We start from the raw sequence: 15,195 nt of genomic DNA, 5'->3' as shown, positions 1-15,195 counted from the left end.
AAAAGGGAGAAAACGAAGGCAAGGCATGTTACGTCCAGAGGTGGTCCCCTTTACACTTCACCTCTTGGCTCCTCCTTTGCACGCAGCTGCTGGCTTTTGCCTCAGGCTGCGTGTTTGATTAAAGCCATTTTAATGTTGCAAACCCCCAAGTTAAAGGCAACAAATCTAGATAGTCACCCTGAGGTCAGGTATAAGAAATCATGGACACCACCAATCTCTATAGACTCTGCTGATTAGACAAGCTTGAGACGTTTTTCCTGCACCTTGCTCCTGATAAATTTGTAGGCAGAGGCAGAGCTGCTGAGCTGATACATATTCATCCAAGAAAAGTAATCCCCCATTTAACACACGCACACAGGTGTGCCAGAGGAAGGCTTCCTTAAGAGCAGCACTCACTCTGTGGTGGATAAAGACAAATCCATCTCCCTCTCATCTTTCTTCCCCCACACAGTCTTTCCTTCAACGCCCATCCCCCCCCCTTCAACCGAGGAGGGCCCTGGTAAATAATTGAGGCATATTCCCCCCTCTGCCACTGGAGCTTCCCTGCTTGGATTTTTTCCTTCTTCGGATCTCATTAAGATTTTGTTATTCTGGTGTAGAATTAAAAAGTGGAAATATTGTGAATACATTGAGATGAAGTTGTGATTGATGCTCAATGCAGCCCACAGAACACTAGAATCCTAAGGGGGAAATAAAGGCAAACATATCATCATCAATCATCAATGAACTCTGCATATTTAGATATTTTAATATGCATGTGCCCTACTTGCTTCTGATTCTAAAAAGGGCTTTCCCAGCTGATGATAAATATATGCAGCATTGGGTATAAATGGTACAAACGATGCATCACGTCACTGAGAGGCATCAGTGTTGTACCACTGATACAACAGACCTCATTTGATGCCAAGTTTCAATCTGCAAAGGGAACTCGTGTGAATCTAAAATGAGGTGTTTGCTGACACCTGCTGTCCGAACACATGAAGTTCTGCTTCTTTACAAACACACAGAATATAAAGCAATCAGCCATAACATTAAGACCACTGACAGGTCGAGTGAATGGCATTGGTTAGCTCATTTTTAATGGAACCTGTTAGTGGGTGGGATATGTTAGGCAGCAAGTCAACATATTGTCCTCAAAGTTGATGCGTTGGAAGAAGGAAAAATGGGAAAGCGTAAGGATGTCAGCGAGTTGACAAGGGCCCAATTGTGATGGCTAGACGACTGGGTCAGAGCATATCCAAAACCGCAGCTCTTGTGGGGTGCTCCTGGTCTGCAGTGGTCAGTAAGGACCAAAAGTGGTCCAAGATGGGAAAACCAGTGACATGGTCATGGGCGGCCAAGGCTCATAGATGCGCATGGGGAGGGAAGGCTGGCCAGTGTGGTCCGATCCAACAGAAGAGCTACTGAAGCTCAAATAACTAAAAAAGTTCATGTTGGATAGAAAGGTGTCAGAACATACAGTTCATCACAGTTCGTTGGGTCTGCGTTGCGGTCAGGGGGCCCATGCTGACCCCTGTCCTCCGCTGAAAGCGCCTACAATGGGCACGTGAGGATCAGAACTGGACCACGGAGCAATCGAAGAAGGTGGCCTGGTCTGACGAATCACGTTTTCTTTTACATCATGTGGATGGACGGGTGCGTCGCTTACCTGAGAAAAACATGGCACCAGGATGCACTATGGGAAGAAGGCGAGCCGACAGAGGCAGTGTGATGCTTTGGGCAATGTTCTGCTGGGAAACCTTGGGTCCTGCTGTTCATGTGGATGTTACTTTGACACGTACCACCTACCTAAACATTGTTGCAGACCAAGTACACCCCTTCATGGAAACAGTACTCCCCAATGGCAGGATAATGCGCCCTGCCACACTGCAAAAGGCTGGGCATTCAGGAATGGTTTGAGGAACACGACAACAAGATCAAGGTGTTGCCTTGGCCTCCAAATTCCCCAGATCTCAATCCAATCGAGCGTCTGTGGGATGTGCTGGACAAACAAGTCTGATCCATGGAGGCCCCACCTCGCAACTTACAAGACCTTAAAGATCTCCTGCTAACATCTTGGTACCAGATACCTCAGCATACCTTCAGAGGTTGAGTGGAGCCCATGCCTCGACTGGTCAGGGCTGATTTGGCGGCAAAAGGAGGACCTACACAATATTAGGCAGGTGGTCATAATGTTATGGCTGATATATGTAACATAATGAGAGATCACACAGCTGCAGGTTTGTTTTGAGCAAATTCTTTTTATAAATATGTTCGTCCATCCATAAAAATCTGAAACATAATCTAATTAAAATCTTTACAAAGAGAACAAACAAAAAAAACAATCAGAGAGCGGCATCAAACACTCACTCGTTAAAACCAAACAAAACTTATGAGGTTATTTAAATGAGACGTAAGGCAATGAGGCTTAAATGGTTAAATGCCTGAGGAATACTAACCCTTGGAAACGAATCCCATGGAAAACTAAAAACCATCAACCCCCTAATTCCAAAACATAAAGAACTAAAACCACATGATGGATCTTATGAACTCTCTCTTTTTCTAACAGTGTTTCAGACTCTTTAGCAGGTGATAATGGAGTGCCAAGACAAAGGATTATTTGGCTTTTTAGTGCAAAATAGGATGATTATTAACAGCAACTAACTCTCAACTAAGGCTTCTATGTTAGACATTCAGTATGCATAAATTATAGAGTACATTCAGATTGTATTCCTTTTCAGTTGGCATATTTTCCTTTTTAAATGTGCAATCAAGCGTGCAGCAATGGCTCCTGTATATAAATAAAACTCTAAATATAGTTCCAGTGATGAAACTTACAATCATAAGGGAAGCTTTCTGTATCATAGTGTGCTCTACATCTCCTCGAATGCAACAAGCATCAGCTACGAGTGTAAAAGGTTACTTATACTCTGGCTCAGAAGTCTCTGGAGCGGCTATCTCCGGCGTGTTTTCCTCTATAATACTGGCGGAGGTTGCAGGCGCAGAACTAGCATCTTGCGCCTCCGGGATACTCGTCTCACTCGGGTTCTCCGCGGTGAGTTCAAGGCTCACAAGGTCGTCCGCTGTCTCTGCGCTCGGAGGAGCGGTGGTGATTGTGTCAGTAGCACCTCCTTCCTCGGTCTCCTGGGTGTCTGATTCTTCTTCCCTCACTGGAGATGAAGGTCTTTGGTCAGCAGATGAGGTATCTGTAGTAATGAATGAATAAACAAGTGCAGTTAAAGAAAGACTCAAACCTCAGGATTCTTAACACTTGTAAATATTTTTGTTCTGCGATATTTATTGCAATTTTAAAAAGAAATTATACCAGATACACGCAGTGTCCATATAATCACAATCATACTTTTTACATTTTTTGGGACTTTTTAGTAGGGATGCACGATATTAGTTTTTTGCCGATATCTGATATGCCGATATTTTACAATATTTTTTTGCGAACAAAACAGAACTTATCTCTGACTTTTACCATACATGGTTCAGCGACTCTGACACCCACATGAAAAGGTACAGATAGTAGGCTACAGGGAGAACGAAAGCTCACAGTCTCCTACTTCCTGTCGGCACCTGCACGCTGTGTGAGCGTCCGCTCCGTGAACGGTCCGTTTATGCGCCCTACGGCGTTAATCAGCTCCGGGACGAGGTGCCGCTGACAACAGGAATACACTCACTTATATGCCACCTCGTGTTACGGAGCGTCTGCCTCGGTCATCCCGCCGACATGATCTGTGACGGCAGCAGCACTGCTTGCATTTACAGGCAGGTGACACACAGACTCTGCTGCACAAGGGAGTGCTCTGATGAAGAGCTGCACTCATGTGATGTCAGACGGGCTTTTTCTGTAGATTCGTCATGGAAAGCGAGAAACTGGCAAGTTTTCTTTTTGCACTGAGCAATAAAGTAGCAGACTGACAGTGCTAACGTGTTAACAGAAGCTGGTTTTAATGGTTTCGTTTGAAGCAGAGTGCCATTGGAAACACGTAAATTGCTCTATTCAGGTGCCCGATTCAATCACTTGTAGGGGCTTCAGAGGTACTTACCCAGGCTACTCTGATCACAAGAGTCATCTCCATAATTAGCAAACATGGAGCTCTGGCCCACATCATTGGTGGAAACCATGTCTGACAAGTCTGGAGTCATCGCTTCGGGTGTGCTGGAAATATCTGCAATTCACAAAAGACAAATGTCAATTGTGTTCTGCGTGAAAACGAAGAATGTGTCGACTGACTCAGGCGCTGGGAACCAATTCTTAAAATTAGATCTTGTTACCTAAGACTGCAGCTGGCTGTGTGGGCGAGGTTACACACGAGTCCTGCAGAGCTTCCATTTGATTCAAATCTATTTCACTGATGCTGGAGGGGCTAAGCTCAGCTACTGAAGGCACCTGAGAACAGAGAACTTGTGTTGAAGACACGGAGAAAAACTTCACATGAAGAACATTTAATAAAAGAGAGACGGTGTGCACCTCAGTGTTGTCGCTGGCAACCAGCTCCTCACTGCTGCTAATCACAGCAGACTGCAGAACACTCTTGTTCAGGGTGTTGGGCGGAGCGGCACGAGTTGGGATTCTGTGCAAGTAGCCGTAGCCAATGCCACAGCCTAAGCTAATATAAATGACAAAGAAGACAAGAGTGTTTTTGTGTCTTTACAACTACAAATGACATGATTAAAATACTTTAATTGGAAGACCTACCTTCCGTCTCCTCCCCACGCTCCATTTGGAGTCACCACCACCTCCCTGCATTGGTCGGTCAGTGTGTTGTACACCAGCAGCTTCAGAGGTTTCCCCTCATTGGCTTCAATCAACGAGAAGAAATCCTCTGACTGCAAAGGGTATGCATAAAGAGGAGGATTTAGGCTGTTGTGCATTAAAAATTTTACATTTTTATGTCTATTCAGGTAAATAAAATAAAAAAATAAAAAACAGAAGGGCTTACATCTTGCAGCACTTGGTCAGCTCCCACGATGAAGTCATTGTGAGCAATAAGGCCGGCCAAAGCTGCAGGAGAACTGGCGTCCACATCCTGAAAAACGTGTTATTCATTTAAAAGCACTGTGTGAATTAAAATAACTTAACAACAAACAGTTATATGGGATTTTTTGTATTACATTTGCGCATTTGGTGGTAAGAAATAAGGTGGTTACACTACCTGACTATGAATTTTTTTATATGTTACAACCCTCGAGTAAATTTAACTACACATAAGGAGCTTTGGTTTGGAATCCTTTGACTCTCCTTTAAGATGCTTTGAACTTACAAGAAATCAAAAATATAAGCTGGATACTATAAAAAAGCCTCCAATAAACTGTTTAACACACAAAAAAACAAACAAAGTTAAAGTATAGCCCTCTCAAAGGCTAAACTTGACTTACCAAGACATGCCAAACGTTCTCATTGGCTCCTTCAAAGCTGCAGAACCGAACACTCGCGCCCAGCAGACCCTGACCTCCCCACATGTTACTGGGTGTCACCTCCAGCTCCCTCACCCGCTGGGTTTTCGAGTTGTACACTTCAAGTTTGACCGCTTTCTCCACGTTGGCTTTTAGGAGGTCTTTTAGCAAGTCACTTTCTTTGTTCTGGAGAAACAGAGATGTGAGGGCTATTCCAGCTGTGACAGCGCAGAGATGGTGAAGCAAATTTCATGCAAATGAACATGAAATGAGATTAAAGCAGACTGTGTCGCCACTTGATCTCGTGAAGGCCTGATGTTTGTGCTAAAAACACAGCACAGAAGCAGTCATCAGGGGCTTCAAAACAAAGAAGTCAATCTTTGTTGTCCAATTAAATATTGTGTTAATCTCATAAGCCTTTATAGACTTAACAAAGGATGGGCCAGATTATTTACATAATGAGCAGACATATGCAAATATGTTTCAAACTTTTTGATTTAGAGCTACAAGGTAGGAATTTCAATGTGGTCATTAAAATGCATCTTCTAAACTAATTAGGTCCTTACCTCGTCCTTTTATTTCACAATTGCATTCATAATTGTAAAGCCTTTACCGTTGATAAAATATCATTTATCATACATAATCATCCTATAATTGCAATAATAATAAAACAAGTGTGTGTAATGTGGTTATATTTTTTCACTTGGTCAACGGTCATGCAAACTATCCGACTGAAGCATCATGGGAGTCTTACTCACAAGTCTGGTATTTCCTATGGAGAGAATGAAGTCAAAGAAAGGCTCCAGACCAGCCTTCCAGGCAGGGGAGTCCTCTTGAATCTGAAATGTTTTGATAAAACAGATTTGTGTTTACTGTGCTGTGTTATTGTCGCCCCCGTGTGACAGCTACATATACTGCATTTTGCAGAATTTGGGGGTCCTCAAAGGGAGATTCCTGCACCACAGCATGGTGAATATGTTCATATGTAATGTTATAGTTTATCCTTAGAAGTTTCAGTTTCTGCAGTGAAACAATTGCAGTCTTCAGCAATGCTAATTACCAAGGGTGTGTGCCAAATGCCACCTCATCATGGGCGGACACCATTAAAGCTGACCACGGATTTATAAGTTATTCTACACTTACAGAATGACTTGACAATCACAACAAAACATCTGAATTTCGTCTTAGATAAATGCAGCAACAATATCGTTCAAAGGTGGCACAATTTACATGTCAAGGAGCTAGAAATGGTTAACCAAGATTCAAAAAGTGAGCTGTACGTAAAGGACACACAGAGGTTTGTCTTATTACCGTGCAATACGCTACAACGTACCCCGTGGACATGATATCCACTATTAGTTCCACCGTCCGACAGAAAAGAGCTCTGCGGCAGCCCCATTGCTTCAGCAGTTCCGTAACACTGTCACTGACTAAATGTCACTGAGGTATGTTAGTAATGTTAGAAGGCATTACTAAAGGCTATTCAGCGGATTCAAGCTAGCTAGCGCCAACAGTGGAGGCAGAGTGGTGCTTGAAGGCTAGGCAAAGCTAATAAATAAAGATGCCAGAGCAATCGAGTATGTTCTGCGTTCGATTAGCCGTCCTTGGTGGGTTGTTCTACCCGGTTGCCTGCCAACAGATAACGCTAGTGTAGAAGCTAAAATCTCATTCATGTAAAAATGACTGGATTTTTGATACCAAATGCTGTCCAAAGAGATTTTACCATCTGTAGTCCGACATTGAGCATATTTGAGGATACATTTGTGGATATATGTTAACATAAAACAAGAGATGATTTATCATTATTATTTTTTATCACACTTCTTTTTTTCTTTCAAAAATGGTGTGATTGTAACAACTCCGAGTATTTGGAATCCCTACAGTCAAAAAAGGTAGTTTTGGGAATACCTTTTCAGGGTTTGGAACCAGCAGATCAAAAACCTTAGTTAGAGTTGAGTTGGAGACGCCAGGGTCTGGGACTCAAGAGAATTAAGAGTTCTAAGTAAAGAGAAAGACTTAGAAAAAGGTATAGAATAAAATAAAATAAAAACAAAATTAACACAAAGGTTAAATAAACAAAAAACTATTTTCTTGCTTTAAAAAATTGTGACTGTAACAACTCCAAGGAGAAAAGGTAGTTCTGGTTAAGATAAAGATAATATAAAGTAGGCATATACTGTTGTAGTGTTCTGACTTTTACTTATTTATTTTTAAACTACACTACACGAGTAGAAACATCACAAATAAAAGTAAAAGGACGGTGGAACGTTTTGTTCTTTCCAGGGCTTTTTGATCAATTAAAACACTTATCTGTAGGAAAATGTGTGTTTGACTCTCGCTCTTTACAGGTGGCCTGGTTGAACTCGCCTGCGAGTAGATGCACCTGCTCTTTTTTCCCACCAAGATAACAAATATGAGCTCTTGTTTCAGAGTTTCTTTAATCCAACTGAAAATAAATAAGAATAAATAAATACCATAAATAATAAATTTAGCTATGGTTCCCCAACACTTTCTGAAGGTCTCAGGTGTATATAAATAGTTAAATGCAAACCACTGTTCCTAACTGCTCCAAGATGATTGGGCTTGTGGCTTTCCTGTCCTGCATTGGTAAGAAATACATCAAAACAATCTACGAAAGACACTTTTAATTCTGTTAGTGATTGTGTGAATATAAAAACACTGTCACCACCGTGTTCTCTGTGTATGTTTATTTGTCCATCAAAGGCTTGATTTGGGCTGAGACGCCCTTCAACCACAGGGTGCACAATGATAGGGTCATTGGAGGCAGCAATGCTAACCCCAACACCTGGAAATGGCAAGTAACGTGCACAAGCTCCTGACTCTCTGCACTGGTGTTGCTGTGTTCATTATTCAAGATGTTAATTATTTTTTCGTGCTGGGGATTTTTTTGTATTTCTTATTGAGCAAAGAGATTCAAAATTAGCGCATATTTTGTTTCTGTTTCTTTTTCTCTCAGATTTCTCTCCAGTATAATTCCTACAACGATGGCCGCTTCTACCACATCTGTGGAGGCTCCATCATTGACGGTATCCACATCATGACTGCAGCCCACTGTATTCTCAGGTTGGCTCTCGATGCTCCTAAATGGCATCAATATACACCAACTATTTGTACTTGTGAACAAATTAATGTCAAACTCACTGCACTAAATATTATTAAGTAAACCTCATCTGTTATGTTTCCTTTCTCCCTCTCAGTATGGATCCCAGTGGGTACCTGGTTGTTGCCGGAGAGTATAACCTGTACAAGTACGAGGGCAGTGAGCAGTTCATCCGCGTTTCAGCTATCTACATGCATCCTGGCTGGACTGGAGACCTGGGAAATGGTTAAAAAAAAAAAACACAAGTCAGACAAATCCTCTTAATTTAGGCCAAATTTTAAAAGGCATTCTGTTGGAAAACACACCATATTGACAGGGAATAGTTTCACGGGTGGAGGCATCACATGCATACGGATTTTAAACTGGGAGCGAGTCTATTCTACCACTTTTTGTAGTACTTTGGAGTAAATAAGCCTTCCACAAGAACATGTAAACAGAATAAACAATCAAAATTTGCTGATTTTATTGGAGATAATAAAATTCGATTGTTGTTTTCTGTTTTTCAGCAATGACATTGCTATCATGAGACTGGCTGATCCTGTGTCTGACAACGGCTACGTGGCTATCACCCAGCTCCCCTATCCTGAAGAGGAGCTGCCTCATAGCTTCACCTGTCAAGTCACCGGCTGGGGACTTTTGGACTGTAAGGAAACACACACAAACACACACACACTATATGTCCCACACACACCAATAATGCACATCAAATAACCCTGCACTCTGTCTTCCCTCTTTTCACAGCTTACGGAAGCGCCCCTGACATCCTGCAGGTGGCTCCCATCAACGTGGTGGAGCACAAAGTCTGCTCCCAGCATGAGTGGTGGGGTACCAATGCCCGGGACACCATGGTGTGTGTCGGAGGGGACGGAGTCATCGCAGGTTGCCAGGTACAGCAAACGTGTCTCTGCTTAATGCAGGGCAGCTTTGTCCTGAAACCAGTTTGTCTCAACCCTGTTCAAACAACCCTGTAACATTAGAGGCACAACTTTTGTTTGGCTTCATATTAAGAGTCTTATTTGCCAAAATAAATAAGTTAGAAAATATTTTTTTATTCCCTTTAATCTCAAGACCATAACCATTGAACTGTTATTTTTTTGTCATGTCATTTAAGTTAATCCACAGTTTCATGTCATTGTCTCTGCTTCTACAAATAGTGACTTATATCCTTATCAAAGATAATTCTTAAGGCTGTATTATAGAGGCTTAGTAAGAGGTTATGTCCTCTAACTGAATTCGAGCTCTGACATTTCTATGTGCTCTGACGTTATTGTCAACGCTCCCTATGCATGGGAGATGACGTCAGCTCGTTAAGGGTTTTATTTTTACGCCGCGTAAATTAACGCGGTCGTAAATTAGCATTTTTCGCTAATTCTGGCCCTGGGCCCGGTCCCTATTAAACAAACAAACAAATAGATACATAAATTTTGTCTGTAATGCTACCTGTCCCAGGGCGACTCCGGAGGTCCTCTGAACTGCTTCACCAACGGAGCCTGGAGGGTCCACGGTGTCGCCAGTTACGGTCCCGCTGGAATGTGCAACCAAGTGAGGAAACCCACCGTCTTCACCAGAGTCTCCGTCTTCGAGGAATGGATCTTCTCAGTAAGCCAAAAATGTCACTCAGAAAATGTCACCATACTTTGTTTGCAAATTTCATGTGCCTAATTTTTCTTTGTATTTTATTTTTCAGGTCATCAGATAAAAAGTGGAAAAGTGTCAAATGGAACCACTGAAATAAAGTAAACATGCATCTCATTTATTTGTGTATTCTCTTGTAGTTCCTAATATAACCAAAGGGTGGCAGCATATCTTCACGTGTAACCTAATACTATGCAGCTCCTGGCTTTGATGTGTTTATTGGCGCTCTTCTACTTTCTCAGAAATGTGTTGCTGTTTGTACGAATTTATTCATGCTTAATACAACCAGTTAGTAGAAATGTGGCCACATGTAAAGGGTGACTGGGCAAATGGTGACAGTACTGATTTTGGATTTAAATTCTTTTGGATGTTTTGAACCAAACACCAAAGGGATTTTGGGCTAAAAAGGCGTCAGTGGCAGTGTGGCGGGTAGATAAACACTTTAGACAGAATCAAAGAAAACTTTAAAGGACAAGAACCTACAACATGAACGTAAGTCTTGACAACCTAATTGGCAAAATGTAAGTCATATGCAGTCATTGGCCTGTCTGGAATTTCTCTCCATATGTTTGTGGTTGTAGTCAGGAGGCTTTAGCATGACATCATGGTGTTTTTCTCTTAACCATGGAGACCAGAAGCTGCATATGAATTCCTGTTGTTTGTATGAAAAAACACACAAAAGGAATGTCAATTCTTATCATTTAATTGTGAAATGCAAACTGCCTTTGATGTTATAGAACATTTTTAGTAGGTTAATGTGTAAACCCATTGAGAAATTTCCAGTAAGGAAGCCCAGACGATGTAAAATAAGATAAATCAAAGGGTGTAGAAAGGGTGAGATATGTACATCAACTCTCTAGTGTCCTCAGATGTTCACACAGGCGACATCACCTTTGATAGGTCTTGTTCTAGAATTAATGAGGCAACTCTTCAATTTTCAGGGTTTTATGTGTGATAAAAACTGTATAATATATGCAGTTTTTATCCACAAAAACCCTTTTACATGTGTGTTTTATAACATAGTGATTGTGAGATAGTGAGTAATATAGTGATTCACCTGCCTGTATACTGTAAACACGCTTCTGCCGTCACCTCGTCCCGGTGCACGTTAGCGCTGTGGCTACATAAACGGACCGTTAACGGCTACAGGAAGTAGGGGACGGTAAGATTTCCTTTAAAATCGTTCAAAAAGTTAGTGTCATAGGCTGATTACGCTAATTAAACATACATTTGAAATAACAAATTATTTCAGGGACAGTGGTTTTAATGGCAGGGCCAGTGAATCTGGAAAGTTACTGGCCCGGAATGCCAGTGGAAAATTATGATCATTGTCAACCCCTGATACCATAAAGGACCCTTGGAGGAGAAAGAGTCCGCTAGATTCATGAGCGGGACTATGTTGGGTGTTCATAAGAAGGCCATCACAGCAATGGTCACCAAACATTGCCTCCAAAAGCTAGAAAGCTAGAAAAAAATCCCTGAGGTGCACATTCAGCTGTGTTGAGATTCCCAACCTGGCCCCTGGATAGGGTTGATTCCTGTTTAGCATAAAGGTTGGTGATGTTGGTTTGGTTAAAAGAGCTTTCTTAGGAATTGAGAGCCATCATTGGTTTTAAACGGGCCTGGTCGTATTTATATCTTCACTTTTAACACTAGCTGCCATCTCACACAGCAATAATCCCACACTGCTTTGCTAATGTTTTGAAGGCAAGTCTGGAATTTGAACATTTATTTAGGCAAGAGGGAAATCACAGCTTCCTCAACTTCTTATTTGCATGTTCTCCAAAAAACCCCTCTTCTATTTTTTGCACATTTTTGTCAAACTTTCACAGACTCCATCACCGACAATTTCATGGCTTCCTCCAACAGCTGATCTGTCTGTAAATGTGGCGGGGGGTTCTGGGACGGGTTCTGAAAGGCCGATGAGCGACTCCAGGAGGCAGGTCCCTGGGTCGCTCACCGGAGGGAGATTTGGGTAACTAGGCAGCTGGAACTGAAAAAAGTTGTCCGTATGTTCGTACTCCTTGAGGGAGTTGTAGAGCGAGCTGGGTCCCAAGCAGGGGAATCCGTCGAAGAACTCCAAGTCGGACACCGGTGAGAGGCTAAGGTCCATGTTGTAGCTTGCCAAGCGGTCGACGGTGGGTGGTGGCGTGCGTGGGACATTATGGTGCGTTCCATTTACCTCGGAAGTCGGAACTGGGAATGACATCACACCCGAGTTGCGCTCTAGCTCTAGCCATTGTTAGCAATACCAGTTGATAACAACGCATTATGCGTTATTTTGCACATACAAACACCATAACAACATGTCCACAGATAGAAGTTGGACATGTGAGTACGGATGACTTAATTGAGACACAAATAAGACAGGAGTGATAATAAAACAGTTAATACTACAGCTTTCATTTACTGTCGATGCACGGAGGTATGAGGTCGGGGTTGGTGAGGTTCCTGCGACTTTCCGAGTCGGAAATCCGACTTCAGGGGGCGTTCCAGTTGAAATTGCCGACTGGGAACTTGGAAATGCCGACTTCCGAGTGCAAATGGAACGCACCATCACTGCTATGAAAAAGGGCGTTTCCCTGGTTGGCGTTATCGTCTAAAAGTTCTGAGATGGCCATTGCTCGATTGTCCATGTGATCGTCCAACAATGCAGTGTCTATATTGTCATTCTCGTCCACGAAATCCACCATGCTGAAGCTACTAAAAGCCTCCGTAGATGGCTGCTGCTGCTGTTCTTGCCCTTGATCTGAGCAGGAACTGTCACTATGTTCCCTGCCCCTTCTTCCTCTTGAACAGTTCTCTGAGTCGCTGAAACCGAGAATGCGGCTCAAGCCTTTCTCGTCGATGTCAAGCTGGGTTCCATTCTCACACAATCCCGCGCCCACCTCCGAGTACTTACTCTGACCCGACCAGTCCGAGTCTGTCATATCGCTGCTGCTGCTGTTCTCCCCGGCTGCGGCATGTTTGGAGTTAAAGGGGAAGAGGGCACTGCTGGTAAGTTGTTGGCCCCTGTCGCGTTGTCCTCCTCCTCCTCCTCGGTGCTCGACTGCTCCTCCAACCTCTTCTCCAGCTCCAGCTTCATGATGGTGTGAATGTAATGCGTCTGTACCCTGGTGGAGTTGAACTCGATGCGACCCTCGATGTTTCCACAGCCATCCTTGGTGCAGCCGCATGGGAAAGAGGAATGATCCATCTGTGAGAGGCAGAAAGAAGTTTTAAATTCCAGTGAAATACCGACAAAAAAAGAAAAGTCACTTGTCTGTGAAGGCTTTCTTGTTGAACCTCTTCTCATCTCTTACCTGACATTTGATTTCCGCCAGGTGGCAGTTACACCTCTCAGGCTTGCAGAAGCCTTGACAGTCGCAACCGCAGTTCTCCCTGGAGATCCTCAGGTCGTGCAGCTGCCTCTTCTCCTCCTTGTCAATCTTCTTCACGCTATCTTCTTTGAGCAGAGCGTAGGCCGTTTGGGTGGGTTAGGCTTGAGGAAGGATCCCTCGTCCAAGTTGGCCCCGCTGATGTCGATATCCTGCTCAGGGATGTCATCCACTCTTAGCCTTAACCGCCAAGAATTCCCTCAGCCTTGTTTCGTGTCCTACTGCGCGCCACAAAACACCCAGCCCAGGAATTTCCCCTTTGGTGGCTGACACAGCAGAGGAAGCAGAACTGCCAGGATCACACAAACTGGTGAGTTAATGCTGAGGGCTTCCGAAGGAGTTTTTGGGAGGAAGTGCGGCTCTCAGGACAGGAATAAAAACAGCTGCCCACCCTGGTTCTCTGCGAGCTGAAAATCCCCACAAATGGTCCAGTAACTCACAGAAGTTAAAGGTCGTTTCTCTGCTAAAACATTCACCCAGACATCTTTCTGTACCCAGACTAATACAATAAAACCATATGGGAATTAAAGTGGAACCATATGTGGGAACAAGGCCAACAATTATTCCTGCTTTATAATAAAGTCCACTTTTTCTGCCCAGGAATATTTAACATAACTTTTGAGCCTCGCTTTAAGACAACTTTTTCCTCGTTTAAAGCTACCAGAGCCCAGTGTTGACAGAAAAGGACAATAATACTCCACAGATGTTGGGGAATTCCTTTAAGATCCCATTTTTCCAGCTTTGGCACTTCCTCGGGACACACCTTGAACAGCTGCCAGTGAAAGTTACAGGAGTCAAACAAGGAAATCGGTGTACTTGCTGTGATAATTGAGGCTCGGATGAAGGAAAAGCAACCTTTTACTCCAATGCTACAAACAATAGCCACACTATGTTGTCTAATCTGCCTCTGGGGGTAATAGAGATGAAACAAACTGCCAGTTTCAGCTCCATATCCATCAAATCCAGTCAGGCTTATGACACCTGCAGGAGACAAATGACACCCTCTCTGCTGCCTCTAAATGGGATAGCTTTGCTCTCTTTTCCTCACAATGGCATGCAACTTTACGTCCAACACAAACACCAGATTTACACTGATCTACTCAATCTGCCTTCTTTTCTCGATAGGCCAACCCCCCTCTTTTTGTATCCCTTCACCCAGCCTCTTTCAGCACCTATGCTGGGTGCATGCCCAGGCTTCAGACAAGGCTCTGTGTGTTCCCAGTCTTGGCAACTTGCCGCACTTTTCTCCTCCTGGCTCACCGCCCCACCATCCTGGAAACCTCACAACAGATTGCCCTTCTCCCCCTACAATCCCTCTCCAACGCGACCGGTCCTCTAAAGGCCATGAGACGCACCCCAGGTCCAGACAGAAACACCCTGAACCTGCTCGACACACATCTGTAAACGGAAAGGGAGTGCTTTTTTCTGTCTGCTTCAGAGGTTTCCCTTCATTGGCTTCAATCAACGAAAACAAATCCTCTGACTGCAAAAGGTACACAAAGAGGAGAATTTAAGATGTTGTCCATTAAAAATGTGTAAATTTTTAATGTCTATTTAAGTAAATAAAACCAATAAATGAAACAATACAGAAGGACTTACATCTTGCAGCACTTGGTCAGCTCCCACGATGAAGTCATTGTGAGCAAAAAGGCCGGCCAAAGCTGCAGGAGAACTGGC

The 15,195-nt window shown here is 43.3% G+C and overlaps 2 protein-coding genes and 1 pseudogene across 2 annotated transcripts; 1 reads left to right on the top strand and 2 right to left on the bottom strand.

The window, feature by feature from the left end:
* Positions 1-2,243: 2,243 nt before the first annotated feature.
* LOC138596080 (Golgi reassembly-stacking protein 1-like) lies at positions 2,244-6,800 on the bottom strand. Its single transcript, XM_069667671.1, has 9 exons — positions 6,719-6,800; positions 6,144-6,224; positions 5,368-5,571; positions 4,932-5,018; positions 4,688-4,818; positions 4,460-4,598; positions 4,264-4,378; positions 4,035-4,157; positions 2,244-3,185 (listed from the first exon to the last, which is right to left on the bottom strand). The coding sequence occupies exons 1-9, from the start codon at positions 6,782-6,784 to the stop codon at positions 2,899-2,901; spliced, it is 1,233 nt and encodes a 410-aa protein (XP_069523772.1). The 5' UTR covers positions 6,785-6,800; the 3' UTR covers positions 2,244-2,898.
* Positions 6,801-7,958: 1,158 nt separating this feature from the next.
* On the top strand, positions 7,959-10,205 carry LOC138596281 (elastase-1-like). The gene is made up of 8 exons (XM_069667907.1): positions 7,959-7,992; positions 8,110-8,204; positions 8,363-8,469; positions 8,604-8,731; positions 9,012-9,149; positions 9,248-9,393; positions 9,956-10,105; positions 10,194-10,205. The coding sequence occupies exons 1-8, from the start codon at positions 7,959-7,961 to the stop codon at positions 10,203-10,205; spliced, it is 810 nt and encodes a 269-aa protein (XP_069524008.1).
* A 2,281-nt stretch (positions 10,206-12,486) lies between these two features.
* On the bottom strand, positions 12,487-15,155 carry LOC138596280 (cysteine/serine-rich nuclear protein 1-like; annotated as a pseudogene).
* Positions 15,156-15,195: the final 40 nt, after the last annotated feature.

The sequence above is a fragment of the Semicossyphus pulcher genome, unplaced genomic scaffold (assembly GCF_022749685.1).
Source record: "Semicossyphus pulcher isolate SPU_LCO1_2020_fin unplaced genomic scaffold, fSemPul1.0.p SCAF_18, whole genome shotgun sequence".
NCBI classification, from domain to species: Eukaryota; Metazoa; Chordata; class Actinopteri; order Labriformes; family Labridae; genus Semicossyphus; species Semicossyphus pulcher.
This window is presented reverse-complemented; position numbering and strand designations above follow the sequence as displayed.

Bases quoted from the DNA above. Each gene is read 5' to 3' on its own strand.
- LOC138596080 (XM_069667671.1), bottom strand. From the start codon at position 6,784: ATGGGGCTGCCGCAGAGCTCTTTTCTGTCGGACGGTGGAACTAATAGT. The intron at 5,572-6,143 runs GTGAGTAAGACT...CTGTTTCTCCAG, and splicing joins CCATAGGAAATACCAGACTT to AACAAAGAAAGTGACTTGCT. The intron at 4,819-4,931 runs GTAAGCCCTTCT...TACCCTTTGCAG, and splicing joins CTGACCAAGTGCTGCAAGAT to TCAGAGGATTTCTTCTCGTT.
- LOC138596281 (XM_069667907.1), top strand. From the start codon at position 7,959: ATGATTGGGCTTGTGGCTTTCCTGTCCTGCATTG. The intron at 7,993-8,109 runs GTAAGAAATACA...TGTCCATCAAAG, and splicing joins GGCTTTCCTGTCCTGCATTG to GCTTGATTTGGGCTGAGACG. The intron at 8,732-9,011 runs GTTAAAAAAAAA...TTCTGTTTTTCA, and splicing joins GACTGGAGACCTGGGAAATG to GCAATGACATTGCTATCATG.